Source organism: Sorex fumeus, unplaced genomic scaffold, assembly GCF_029834395.1.
Source record: "Sorex fumeus unplaced genomic scaffold, SorFum_2.1 ptg000036l, whole genome shotgun sequence".
In the NCBI taxonomy this organism is placed as follows: domain Eukaryota; kingdom Metazoa; phylum Chordata; class Mammalia; order Eulipotyphla; family Soricidae; genus Sorex; species Sorex fumeus.
The window spans coordinates 11,811,561-11,825,987 of record NW_026606093.1 but is presented as its reverse complement, the minus strand read 5'-3'; the positions used below and the strand labels follow the sequence as shown (position 1 = coordinate 11,825,987).

General features: G+C 41.7%; 1 protein-coding gene across 2 annotated transcripts in view; it reads right to left on the bottom strand.

Moving 5' to 3' along the window:
* The window catches only part of ANO6 (anoctamin 6), a 202,971-nt gene that overhangs the window by 45,765 nt on the left and 142,779 nt on the right, over positions 1–14,427 (bottom strand). For both annotated transcript variants that reach the window (XM_056117899.1, XM_056117898.1), the window contains 3 exons: positions 13,067–13,201; positions 10,818–10,923; positions 2,963–3,023 (listed from right to left, as the gene is read on the bottom strand). In XM_056117899.1, the coding sequence (XP_055973874.1) occupies positions 2,963–3,023; positions 10,818–10,923; positions 13,067–13,201 (302 nt within the window). The remainder of the gene's footprint in view (positions 1–2,962; positions 3,024–10,817; positions 10,924–13,066; positions 13,202–14,427) is intronic.

Sequence of the window (14,427 nt, the reverse complement as noted above, 5' to 3'; positions counted from 1 at the left end):
GATTCAAGGGGAAAGGAATATTCTGATCCTGTCTAATGTATAAATTTGCTCAGCCTTGATCCCAACTTCCTAACTGAATACTTCAAGGTTAATATCACATTTTTTCAGATTCCAGATATGATTAAGCCCTAAGTTAAGGTTAAGGTTCCAGATATGATTTTTAAGCACCCATCATATGTAGAAGGCACTGAGCTCAATTCCTGGTACCATATGCCTTCCCCCAACACCACCAGTAGTGGTTCTATAAATTCTGAGCACTGATGGATACTCAAACACAACAAGAAGACGTACCTGACCCACCCTTCTGATAAAATTGCTACCCAATGTTTTCGAATGTCATGTAATTAGAATCCAAGAGGAATGGAAGCAAAGGTAAGAGCTATGTCATTTTTCTGATTTGGAACCAGCAGGAATGAAGTGTTGCAACAGTAATTTCTTGATTCCCAAATGCAGTTACTTGGAGTAATAGTTTCCTGGTCCTTTCCTGGCTCATTTCCCTGGTTCTTTATAAGATAGAATTTTTCTGGAAACCGGTAGGCTCAGTTTAGAACTGAGAGATAAAAATGAAAAATTTAGCATCCTGCTATTGAGAGTCTGGAGTCAGGAAGACTTTGTCAGAAATTACAAGAGATGGGCGGGGAGGGGGGTAAGGGGGGGGAGGAGAACATTAGCAGCTTTACTTGACCAGGAGCTGGGAGTCGTGACTATATAAGTTGGTATGAATGACTGCCAGGCTTGTCTAAGACGTGAGCACTTTTCAGGTAAGTAGACGATTTGTGCTGCATTTATTCTAAAGAGTTCCCCAAACTTTAACTTTTATACTTCCCAGAGAGCAGGAAAATACTCTAAGTGCCACATCCATCTAGGCAAAGAAGAGGAAGGACAGAAATGTGCTGTTAGTGATACGAGAAACTTCATAGGGGGCCCTGCCTTTTTCATTCTGCAATTTCAGACTTCGTATCATGGGGTTCACACCAGTTCCCATAAGCAGAAGAAAAAAAGCAGTAAGAGGCACTCGAAGGTTTCATCATATATACATATTCTTAAAGATAGACCATATGGTACTACAAGCAGTGATAAACACTCTCTGAATTCTAAAATCTGATGAAATAAAATCAGCAGCTCAACACGCTTAAGTTAGTTCTCTAAGCATAGTGTAGCTAACGATCACAGAAAGCAAGGTTCACTAGAAAATAAGACACTTGTCTCTCTGATTTGATAAATATATATATGATCAATTTAAAATGCATTTTAATTAGGATTATCAGCATCAATTAGCACCTGGAATTCAATAGGTGTGTCAAGAATTTTATAGACTGTGAATCAGTGCTGAGACTTAAGACGATGGTTTAAAGAGACTGCTTTTCTGGGGTGAAATGCTGATTTTATTTTTAAGGATGGATATATAGTAACGTATGAATTTTGTCTTTATGAATCAAATATGAGCCAGCGTTTGGTCTCCAGTCCTACCAGGCTAAATGTCTGAATGTTAATGTGATATTAAATAAGTTTGGTGTATTTTTATTGAAGAGTGACAACGAACAACTGTGAAAAGCATCTAAAATGATTGGAATGTCTGTTCTGCGACCCATTTGGTGACACTTTATAGACACAACTGCCGGCCGGAGAGAGTTTCTGTTTCCGGGAGTTGCATGTGTCATGTGTGCCCTCTCAAGAAGTAGAACTTGGGGGGCTGAAGTGATAGCACAGCAGATAGGACATTTGCCTTGCATGCGGCCCACCTGGGTTCGATCCCCGGCATCCTATACGGTTCCCTGAGCACTGCCAGGAGTAATTCCTGAGTGCAGAACCAGGAGTAATCCCTGAGCATTGCTGGATGTGACCCCAAAAGGAAAATAAATAAATAAATAAATAAATAAACTGGGTGTGACTCAGAAACAAAAATAAATATATAAAATTTAAAAAAAAAAGAAGTAGAACTTGGTTCTCTTCCCTCCCACCCACAGCCCCACCTATTTAGAAGCTCACGTTTATTTCCCCTTGACTTGTAATGGAATTGTAAATGGGTTTATTTCTGAAAATGGAAACGTTTTCTTCAGTGGCAGAATATTTATATCAATTAGTGATAGCACAGCGGGTAGGGCGTTCGCCTTACAAGCGGCCAACATGGCCGACCCGAGTTCGATTCCTCGGCCCCTCTCAGAAAGCCCGGCAAGCTACCAAGAGTATTCGATATGCCAAACACAGTAACAACAAAGTCTCCAATGGAGACGTTACTGGGCCCGCTCGAGCAAATAGACGATCAACGGGAGGGCCTTTAACTTTAACTTTAACTTAAGACATTTTAAGAAATGATAACTCATCAGATCATATTAATTATACTATTCAAAGCAAAAATAGTATTTTAAGAGTAGCACATACTAAATATTCACTCATATGAAACCAAATAGAGGAAGCTTATCTGATATCTTTCTATCAGCACTTTACCAGAGCTCCATTCCCGTGAAAGTTAGGCTGGCTCACAGCTCTGGGAGTATTATAGTGACGAGTCCCAGGGAGCCACGTGAATCCAGGCACGAAGGAGTCTTCCCGTATCTCTCAGTGTTGCTGGTCTAGGCAAGATGCTCTTCAGCGACCAGACATTCTCAAAGTTGGTGCAGCCATAGGTTTAAAAATGCCTTGTGTGGAAACTCATCCCTCTTGCTTCCCTTCAGAACTCTAAGACTACCAGATGAAGAACCTGATATAGTCACTGGAGGATGAGAGGCCATGTGGTACAGATGAGACGGAGGTTGTTTTTTTAGGCAGTAAAAGCTGATACAGTGACTTTAGAATTACAGAGATCTGACAGAACAGAAGCTTATGCAATCTATGGTTGGAAATATGGGTTATTCTGACAGCTTACACGAAACTATGTAATGATATTAAGTTGGATACTTGTATGATCTTAGGGTACATTTTAGGTTCAAAAAAAACCTGAAAAAAAATGAAAATAACTTACCCCAAATCCCCATAAATACAGCAAAGACTAGAGTTCCAAAACTGTCGAAGATGCACAATTTCTGGAAAATACAATAACAACATATAAATGAATCCTGTTCTCCACTTACTATAATTCAACAAATATGCAATCCTTTAAGTGTTTTACATTATGAATTTCTTTTTAAAAACTGATACCTAGTTTAATAATCATACCCACAGAGAGATAAAATTTCTTATTCTTTGGAAAACAAAAATATTCCTTATTGTTGCCAGAAAACATTTTCCAAAAAAATACTTCCAAAGCACAATAAAAAAGAAAAAGAAATAGTTATATCTTCTAAAATTCTAAAAGTGTGTTTAAAACCTCTAACACACTTGTGAACAATGAGTTCTTTGAATGAATTATAACATTTAATCTGAGGCAGCAGAATGGCAACGAATCCCATCCAGATCAGAGAATAAGTTCTTGGATTACTGTTCTTTCTGTAAAGAGAATTTCCAAGCTGAGGTTTACCTAAAATGCCTCTCACTGGGGACTGAAGAGAGCTCAGAGGTTATGGTTCTTTTTCTTTTTCTTTTTCCTTTAAGGAAATTAAATTTTTAATTCTTATTTTTTTTATTTTAATGAATCATTGTGAGATACAGTTGAAGATTTACAAATTTTCGTGATCATGCTTCAATCAAACAATGTTTGAGTACCCATCTCTCCACCAGTGCCCATTATCCACCACCAATGTTCCCAGTATCCCTCCTGCCACCCCCACCCCTTCCCACCTCCTGCCTCTGTGGCAGACACATTCCTTCTTTCTCTCCCCCTTTGGGTGTTATGGTTTGCAATACAGGCACTAAACAACCATCATGTTTGGTCCATAGTCTACTTTCAGCACGCATCTCCCATCCTGAGTGATCTCTCCAGCCATCATTTCCTTAGTGGTTTCTTCTCCATCCCACCTGCCTTTTCCCCCAGCACATGAGACTGGCTTCCAAGGTTCTTAACAAGAGTGTGGTTGACCCTGGTTCAGTCCCCTGAGCACTTCTACAAGTAATCCCTGAATACAGAGCCAGGAGTCATTTATGAGAACCCCTGCGAATTATGCTGATGTTACAAAAAAACAGTGATCAAGGATGAATGAATGACAAAACTGCATAAAGAAGGCTCTCTTCTAGTTCTGCTAAGTTCCATCTTTTAAATAATATATAAATAGCCTATTTCTGAATCCCTGGAGAATATTTCAATCAGTTACTACATTTTTATTAGTGAATATTTTAACATTTCTTTTAAAAATGTAAAAAGCTGGGCAGAGAGATAATACAGAGGGATGGGTGCTGGCTTTGCATGTGGACCTCGGTTCTGTCCTGGCATCCTATATGGTCTCTTGAGCCCTGACAAAAGTGATCCCTGAGTGCAAGCCAGGCATAAGCTCTGAGCACTTCTGGGTGTGGCCAAGAAAAAAAAAGGCAAAAAGGTAAAAAGCTAAAGGAAAAAGCCGCAAGTGAATTAATTAAACATCAATTCTGTGACAAATCAATCATTAGAAGAGTAAATCTATAGGTACAAAAAAGTGAAAGAAAACTCAAAGCTACTTCTAGGAAAAACGATTATGTCCTAGATAACTTCTAGGGTTACGATGCCTAGGAGCAGTATGTGGGGTGGACTGCATGCAAGGCAAGCACCTTACCTCCTTCCTATACACCTGTACTATCTCTCTGGCTTCTGGTTATACTTTTGTAAAAAAATACTGATCTAACCATCTTTTCATACATTTGTTCCCCAAATTATGTAGATTTAGCCCCTCCCACCAAATTATTTATATAACTTCTGAGTGAAAAAAAATTATGCCTCTCAGAGAGCCCGGCAAGCTACCAAGAGTATATCCTGCCTGCACGGGCAGAGCCTTGGCAAGCTCCCCACGGCATATTCAATATGCCAAAACCAGCAATGACAACAGGTCTCATTCCCCTGACCCTGAAAGAGCCTCCAATCATTGGGAAAAGATAAGTAAGACAAGGCTGCTAAAATCTCAGGGCTGACGCACATGCTGAGGGAGAAGGCAGCTCAGATAGAGAGGGGAGCACCAAGTAAAGGATGTTGGGAGGATCCTCCCAGGATGAGAGATGCATGCTAAACATAGATTACAGACCGAACATGACAGCCACTCAATGCCTCTTTTGCAAACCACAGCACCCAAAAGGAGAGAGAGAACAAAAGGGAATGCCCTGCCACAGGGGTGGGGTGGGATGGGGGGTGGGGGGGGGTGGGAGGGATGCTGGGAGCATTGGAGGTGGGGAATGGGCACTGGTGGAGGGATGGGTACTCGATTATTGTATAACTGAAAGCCAAGCACAAGTTTGGCCAATGCTAGGGAAAAAGGCAGCTGAGATAGAGAAGGGAGCACCAAATAAAGGGTGTTGGGAGGATCCTCCCAGGATGGGAGATGCATGCTGAAAGTAGACTATAGGCCAAACATGATGACCACTCAATACCTCTTTTGCAAACTACAGCACCCAAAAGGAGAGAGAGAACAAAAGGGAATGCCCTGCCACAGAGGCAGGGTGGGATGGGGGAATGGGGGTGGGAGGAATACTGGGATCATTGGTGGTGGAGAATGGGTACTGGTAGAGGGATGGGTACTTGATCATTGTATAACTGAAACCCAAGCACAAAAATTTGTAAGTCTACAACTGTACCTCATGGTGTTTCACTAATAAAAAGTTTAAAAAAAATTTTAAAAAAATCTCAGGGCTGAGAGGAATAGAGACGTTACTGGTACCCACTTGCGTAAATCAATGAACAATGGGATGACAGTGATATAGTGAGCAAAAAAAGCATAATAGCATATTTTATGTGTACAGTCACCTCTCAACCAACCAAACAAACCAAAAAACACCCCAGTTTAGAGACAGATTTAATGAGTGAGTGAGAACACTAGGGATGGTGCTCATTGTCAAGAGCTCGAAGTCTCAGGCTCCGGAGCTTTTAGTTTTGGCTATTAAGGAACCATCTTCAAGTTGTCCAGCACTGAAAATTACTGTAAGAAAAGTTCAGTAAGCTGGCGATGGAGCCGTGATTGATGACGTGTTTTATATGTGTGAGTCTCGGTTTGGGCGAGGTCTACAGCTCTGAGGAAGAGCACTTACCTTGCACATGCGAGGCCAGAGTTCTCTTCCCAGTCCGCAACAAAACAAATAAAAAGATGCCCTGGGTTTAATCTCAAACACCAAAACCAAGTTTTAAAATAAAAGTCTGGGGGGGGGGGGGGGGGAAGTTCCACAAAAAACAGTACTCTACATTATTATGCTACTACTGAAGTTTCTGTCAAAGTCACTCTACCTTCACAATGAGTGCAAAACGCTCTCTGCAATTTATGCTTTTTAATTTTGCCCCATTGCAGGTCTCACTGGCCTCAGGGAAAAAAAAATCCTATGTGTAAACACTTCACCATGTTATACTAAGTGTATGTCAGTGGAAGAGTAGTTTATCAGTGCAGGAAGGGCAAAAATGCTTCCAGAAGCAAAACCATGTTTACTGCTAATGCCAAGACGAACTTAGATGCTTGCTGAAGGCCAAGGCCGGGACCTGCTGCCCAATAAGAGGGAATTAAGTGGCTAAGCGAAGTTACCATTTTTCCATACTTGTGACATCATGTTACAAAAAAGAATAAGCTGGATGCAGACATCTCTGCTCTGTGTCCCCCACAAGTGACACGGAAGCAGGAAGTAGAGGGGACGGTCCACCACGGGCTTCCCTGGGAACACAGCAGGGAGGGGGAAGTTTCTTTTAGTTGCGAGGGGCAGGAAAGAGAGTTGCTGATGCAGGCTTGATGATTTGAAGCAGCCAACAAATCAGAATCTAGAGCTAGAGCTATTTGCTATGGCTTCCTGCCAATAAACAAAATAAAAACTTATTTAAAATAAAAAAAACTTGTCATGTTTCCCTTTATCTCGCCAAAGAAGCATTTTTCATGTTCAATTACAAAGCAGCATTAGTTGTGATTATTTCTATAAATGCTTCTTGATCTTCATAATACATTTTTTTTTTTGCTTTTTGGGCCACACCCAGCGATGCTCAGGAGTACCTCCTGGCTCTGCACTCAGGAATTACTCCTGGTGGTGCTTAGGGGACCATATGGGATGCTGGGGATAGAACCCAGGTTGGCTGCGTGCAAGGCAAATGCCCTACCCACTGTGCTATCGCTCCGGCCCCATAATACATTTTTATGCCTAACTTGTCAACACTTTAAACTTACATGTCAATTGGTGATACTCCATCTCTTCTCTAAGGAGTATGTATAAACGAACATATGTATGTAAAAATAAATGACTTAATTAATGAACAGACAGCATGAAAAATTATTCTCTTTTTTTTCCCCTAACATTTCCCTGTTTACTTCTTTTATTCATTTGTCAGTTTCCTCCCATCAGCAATATATTCTGACAAGAGATGTGGAACCCTTGAGAAAACCTGAATAGAGTCAAAGATTTGTTTCTTAAAAACAATGAAAGATATGTCATCTTTGTAAACCATGGTGTCTAAATATAGTAGCACTGTAGCACTGTCATCTCACTGTTCATTGATGGAGACGTTACTGGTGCCTGCTCGAGCAGGCTCCAGTAACATCTCCATTTAAGATTTGTTACTGTTTTTGGCTTATCGAAAACGCCACGGGGAGCTTGCCAGGCTCTGCCGTGCAGGTGGGATATTCTTGGGAGCTTAAATATAGTACTAAAAAAAAAAAAAAAAAGAAAAAGAAACAGGACAGGAAAAAGCGTGTCACCAAAACAGGGAAAATTTTGAAAGCCTTGTGCTTAAGAATAGGAAAGTGGAGCAGGAGGAGAGAAGAGAAGCACTTGGATATGCAACCGAGAGAATTTCTTATGGAAAACAGAATTTCTGGCTGAAGTGATAGCATAGCAGGTACGATGTTTGCCTTGCATGCAGCTGACATGGCCGACCGGAGTTCGATTCCTCCGTCACTCTCCGAGAGCCCGGCAAGCTACCGAGAGTACCTTGCCCGCACGGCAAAGCCTGGCAAGCTCCCCGTGACGTATTCGATATGCCAGACACAGTAACAAGTCTCACAATGTTAGTGGGCCCACTCAAGCAAATCGATGAACAACGGAAGGACAGTGACAGTGACAGTGACTCTGTTGGAGGCAACTTGCCCATTTTCTTTCTCCTATGGAGCAGTGCCCAGGGGCCACTCCTGGAGGTGCTGGGGACCGTCCGTGGTGCCAGGGCTTGACTAAGTGGTCACTGCACACGAGGCCAGCGCCTCCAGCCTTGGACTCTCTTGGGCACACCTTCAGCAGTGGCGTCCAACTTCATTCAGTGCCATGTAAAACGAGGGACTGGGAGGGCTGAGTCTCAGAGGAAGGCAACCTGCTTCTGACTAGTCTCAAGCCCTTTAACGTATGATCTATGACAAATATTTAGTCTAGAAATTGTGTTGGCTTGGGAGTATGCATCAGTTAACCTACTTTAACTAATTAAATTATGTGTGAAAACTCCTGGTTGACAATACCGCACAATTATCTTAACTAAGTGGTGGGGGAAAAAAAGCCTTTTAACCAGAGGGCTCAATTTGAGCAGTGTTTGGTATGACTCTCACTGTTGAGTTACACAACAATAGCAAGAAATACAAATTCATATTCAATTCTGGCTTTGTCTTTCTTTACTAGAAGGTGGCTATGAGCAAAGGACTCCATTGCTCAGATCTTCGGTATTTTTAATCTGCAAAACAGAGATAATTCCTGTTCTATCTAGCTCATGAGGTGTAAAGAAATGTTCTGTACAAGAAACTTGCAAGGAATAAAATATAAGGTGACATTACTATAATAACAATGAACTCAAAGACTGACATTGAGCAGATCACAATATTTTGAGCTAATATTAAGTTTCCTAAACTTATATGCGGAACAAGTGGTAGACAGAAATGGTTATAAGTGAGAACTACCATAAGTCAAAGTTTAACATCTCTCAGGTGCACGCTCACCGTATTATTTTTTGAGGTGTATGGTGGGGAGCTCATGGGGGTGGTGGGTCTGCTCAGACATTACACTTAGTGGTGCCTGGGGAATCATATGTGGTGATGGGGATCAAACCAGGGTTGGCTGTCTATAAAGCAAGCACCTTATCCCATGTACTATCTCTCTGGCCCCCAATTTCTTTTTTTTTTTGCTTTTTGGGTCACATCCAGATATGTACAGGGGTCAGGGGTTACTCCTGGCTCTGCACTCAGGAATTACTCCTGGTGGTGCTCGGGGGGCCATATGGGATGCCGGGGATTGAACCCGGGTCCACCGCATGCAAGGAAAACACCCTACCCCCTGTACTATCGCTCCCTCCCCTCCTTCCCCAATTTCTTTGTCTATTCCCTGGAACGACTTTCACTGAGCTGTCTCTAGTCTCAATGCTTGCCCTGAAATGCACAAATGTTGAAAGAAAGTGAGTATCATGGTTTATATGAATAAAATCTTTCTGTGATATTGACTGAAAGTCTTCATCTGACAGGATGGTCATTGTCAATCCAAGTGCAGTTTCAGCACACTTTCACAGTGGGAAAAAAGCTGACATACAATTATCAGACTTTTTCTCAGGAGTCAACAAAAGCATTTCAGGGCTGAGATGACAGCTCAAAGGATCTGAGTGAATGCTCTGCCTGGCAGGACCAGAGTCTATCCTCAGAGTATTTCCAAGAGTGATCTTTGAGCACCACTCCTGAGCACTGAGCTGGGAGTAGTAACCTCTCAGTGCTACTGGTATAACACAAAAGCAAACACACAAAAGATATCTAAAATAATAATACACTTGAGGCCTGACAAGATACTACCATGAGTAGGGAACTTATCTTGCACACAGCTGACTGGGGTTCAATCCCTGGAATCCCATATGGTCCCCCAAGCCTGCCAGGAGTTATCCCGGAGCAGAGCCAGGAGTAAGCTCTGAGCACAGAATCGAGAATAAGCCCTGAACACTACTGGGTATGCTCCCCAAACCAATAAATAAATAAATAAAAGTCAATTTATTAAATAATATTTATGAGGCAAACTGGTTTAAGATTTCTGCTTTGATTACTGGAAAGACTCTGCAAATTTCAATTCCATCATTTCTCACCTCCAGGATATTTCTGATCTCTGATTAGTTATAAAAGAAGAAACCAAAGAGATGGAATAAGGGTGAAGGCTCTTATCTTGCTACCCTGATTGAATCCAAGGCACCACCTGGGCCTAAGCATTGCGGGGTACAACCTTGGAGACCCCCTGACCTGAGCATCACAGGATACATTCCTGGAAGTCCCAAAGCACCATTGGGGTGGTTTGAGTGACTTCTCCATGCCAGTGACTCTCACAGAACCATATCCTCAGACCCTCCCGCTGAATCTATAGCCTGGCTGTTGATGAATAGTAGAGAAGAGCCCTGGGACTTTTGAGCACCACAGGAGAGAAGCTCTCTGCTGCCCCAACACATATACAAATCACTCACTGTCCTCCCGTTGTTCATCAATTTGCTCGAGCGGGCCCAGTAATGTCTCCATTTTGAGACTTGTTGTTACTGTGTTTGGCATATCGAATACGCCACGAGGAGCTTGCCAGGCTTTGCCGTGCGGGCGAGATACTCTCGGTAGCTTGCCAGGCCCTCCGAGAGGGGCGGAGGAATCGAACCCGGCTCAGCCGGGCTGGCTGCGTGCAAGGCAAATGCCCTGTGGCTATGCTATCGCTCAGCCCATATATACAAATAACGAGGAATAAACATGTATTCCACCTCTACCTTTCAGAACTCCTCAGGAGGAAAATTAATTTTTATGTTGTACTGAAATTCTCTAAAGAAAAAAATCTTTCATTGGTTGCATGTATTTGGAATAAAAAGAAATTACCTTTGAGGATTCACAAGTAATATTGAGTTTCCAGAATGGACAAAGAACATCACACTGTGGACACATTATTATCTTGCCACCAATCTCAGGATCACAAACTTCTTTGCTAAAAGAAAAATAGAGTTCAATTAAAAAAATCTTAATGATAGTATTTCCTTTCTATAAGCATGATAATATTCAACATCCATGCATATTTTTTAAAAAAAAAAAAAACCTGGGCTGGAGAAGTAATACAAAGGTTAAGGTGCTTGTCTTGCATGGTTGGCTCCCTGGCACCATTTATGGTTCCATGAGCACTACCAAGAGTAGTCCCTGAGCACTGCCAAGTATGCACAAAAATCAGCCCAAGCCCCAAGTAAACACTCTCAACACTGCTGTTCTCATCAGCAGGAGTGGGAGAAGGGAGGAAAGAGGATTCTGGGTACCACTTGGGTTCATTTTGCAATGTCAGGAATTGAAGCCAGGATCTTGTAACCCTGGTCCCTAAACTGAACTTGATAAAATAGGAATAGAAGTAAACTTTTAATTCATTAAAAAATTGAGGTGGGTGGGCTACCCCTGGCTATGCTCTAGGATTTCCCCTAAACTGTGAGCAAGGTCAGTCCTACTATTGTTCAGAATACTCTATAAAATGCACTGGATTCAACCTGGACTGGCAAGCACTTACCCCACTGCGAGAAGCAAATGTTATTAACTTTATATTGCCAAATATATGAGGAATAAAAAAGTTAGGAATTTTTTATAGTCCTTGTACATAAACACAATCTGTAGCATTTTTCAATTAATGTAGTATAAGATATAATAAAATTAATTGAAAATACTTTAAATGCTGTATTTTAAATATTTAGTAAGGTAAGGTAAGGTAATGGTAAAGGCCCTCCTGTTGATTCGTCGATTTGCTCGAGCGGGCCCAGTAACGTCTCCATTGGAGACTTTGTTGTTACTGTGTCTGGCATATCGAATACTCTTGGTAGCTTGCCGGGCTCTCGAGAGGGGCGGAGGAATCGAACTCAGGTCGGCCATGTTGGCCGCTTGTAAGGCGAACGCTCTACCCGCTGTGCTATATATAATAAAGCCCAAATAGTTTGAACTTAGGGACTATGTCCCAGTTTTCTCTATATTGATTTGTGTGAAAGGAAATATACGAATTACTTCATAAAAATGCAAAGTATACCTCGTGAGAGTCTATTTTAGAGATAACTTTTCATTTTTAGCTAGAAGAATAAACAATATGATAAAAAAAAAAACAACCCAAAGACAAACTCAGCTAAATGGAACGAACATTCGGCAACCAGGATAAAAAGACACACAAAAGGGGCTGGAGTGATAGCACAGTGGGTAGGGCGTTTGCCTTGCACGCGGCTGACCTGGGTTCGATTCCTAGCATCCCATATGGTCCCCTGAGCACCGCCAAGGGTAATTCCTAATTGCAGAGCCAGGAGCAACCCCTGTGCATTGCCGGGTGTTATCCAAAAAAAAAAGAGGCAGGATGCTATGTTTGGTGCTAGAAAGTTAGTCAACAGCTCATTGCTGGTACCCAGAGATTTCAATCTATTAGGCCTAGATACAGACAGATGGTCAAGAGAAAATGGCTCTTTCTGAAACTACTCAAAGCAGAGAAATAACACACAATTCAGAATAGTGAGTAAAAGCAGAGATTTCTGGACCCCATGTATACTTCCTTTTGGACAGTGCAGCTGGTATTTGAATTCTAACCTCACAAACTAGTTCACCATTATGCCCCCAACCCTGCCCAAACATTGCGAGGGTTAGTTAAGAAAAATTATTTTAAAAACAAGTACTGTTTACTTGAGTTTTAAAATACATATTTTCCTTAATAAATAATGAGAAGTCATTTCTGAAAACACAAAACACCAATCTTCCACATTCTGTCAAATAAAACCCTAAAGAAATCAGAGCTACTCTTGGCCCATATGCACAGGGCTGAGTAGAGCATTCCTCTTGGGGCCAGAAGTTCAAGAAAAATTCTCCATCCTTTTTTTCCTTTTTCAAGCAAAGCATTGTCTTAAAATAGTGGAGTGTTTCTGAGAGGCGATATTACTGTTGTACTGTCGACAAGACTGGGCTAAATTATATAAGGAAAACTTTTTCCATTTTGTTTAAAACTCAGAGATAGAGAAAGGGTGACATATCATCTAAAGCAGGAAGTGGTCTGCAATGAGTCTTCTTTCACTGAGATGTTCTACTCCAACTTTTTGGGATGATACTGAGAAATAAACCGAGCTTACCTCCAGGTACAGTTATTTTGATTGAGATATCCGTAGAGAAAGCAAGCCACTCCTACTATGGCTGCGAAGAAGAGCATCTTAGTGTAATAGCCCAGCCAAGCGAAATAGATGCCAATCTTCTCTCCGTAGTATTTCCTGAAGGACAGGGATCAGATTTAGGAAGCAATCCTCTGCAGCTTCCTTGTAATATTAGTTTCTGACGTTAAATAAAGACTGGAAGCTTAAACCCTTGGCTCGACTCACACTTAAAACATCCACTCTCATGAAAGACCCAAACTTCTACTACAAAATAAATACTAGGGACTGGAGTGATAGTACTGTAGGTAAGGTGCTTGGCTTGCAAGAGGCCAACATGGGTTCGATCTTTGGTATCACACATCGTCCCCTGTGCATATCCAGGAGCGATCCCTGAGCACAGAGACAAGAATAAGCCCTGTGCATTACTGGGTGGTTCCCCCCTCAAAAAAAAAATGTATTAGACATATGATAGAAGCGTTGACCATAGGTCAACCCTTTGGAGCAGAATAAATTAAAATAGAGGAAACAAAAATGCTACTATAGAACAAATGAAGTATCCATATCATTCTCTGTAAGGACTGGCACATTTACACCATTTTAAATAAATTATTCTAAATATACATAAAAATGTACATGAGCACCCTGGTTACGTACTTTCTCCGATCCAGGAAATTTCCAACAGGAAAACAGAATGCAACTCCAAGTAATGGGAAGGAAGGAAATCAATACTAATAATGACTAGTAATTTTTTAATTTAATTTTTCATCTTTTAGAAGCCACAGCTGGGGTTAGTTTTGAAAAGTAATGGAGGGGAGGGGGGCAGGACAATAGTACAGCATGTAGGGTGCCAGCCTTACAGTACGCTGGCCAGAACTCAATGCCCAGAACCATACGGTTCTTTGAGTTCACCAGGAGTGATCCCTGGGTAGAGAGTAGGAGTAAGCCCTGAGTACGGCAGGGTATAGCCCAAATAAGAAACAAACACGCAGCCTAAAAAAAAAAAAAGAAAAAAAAACCTCCCCCCCCAGAAGAAACCCTAACCAATAATGTACTCCATCCCACTTCCTCCTGCTCGCTTTCTTTGCTTTCTCTTGCTTTCCTTTCTTCCTTCCCTTTTATTCTCCTATCTTTTCTTCTTTGGGTTTTGACCACACCTGGTAGTGCTCAGGGAATAGTCCAGGTGGTGCTCAGGGATCAAACTTGGGCCAAACAGTTACAGAGCTGTTCATGACTGAGTTTCAGTCTACAATGTTCCAACACTCATCCCTCCACCAGCGTACATTTCCCACCACCCAATTTCCCCCGTTTCCGTCCTATCACCCCTTACCCCCACCAGCCTGTCT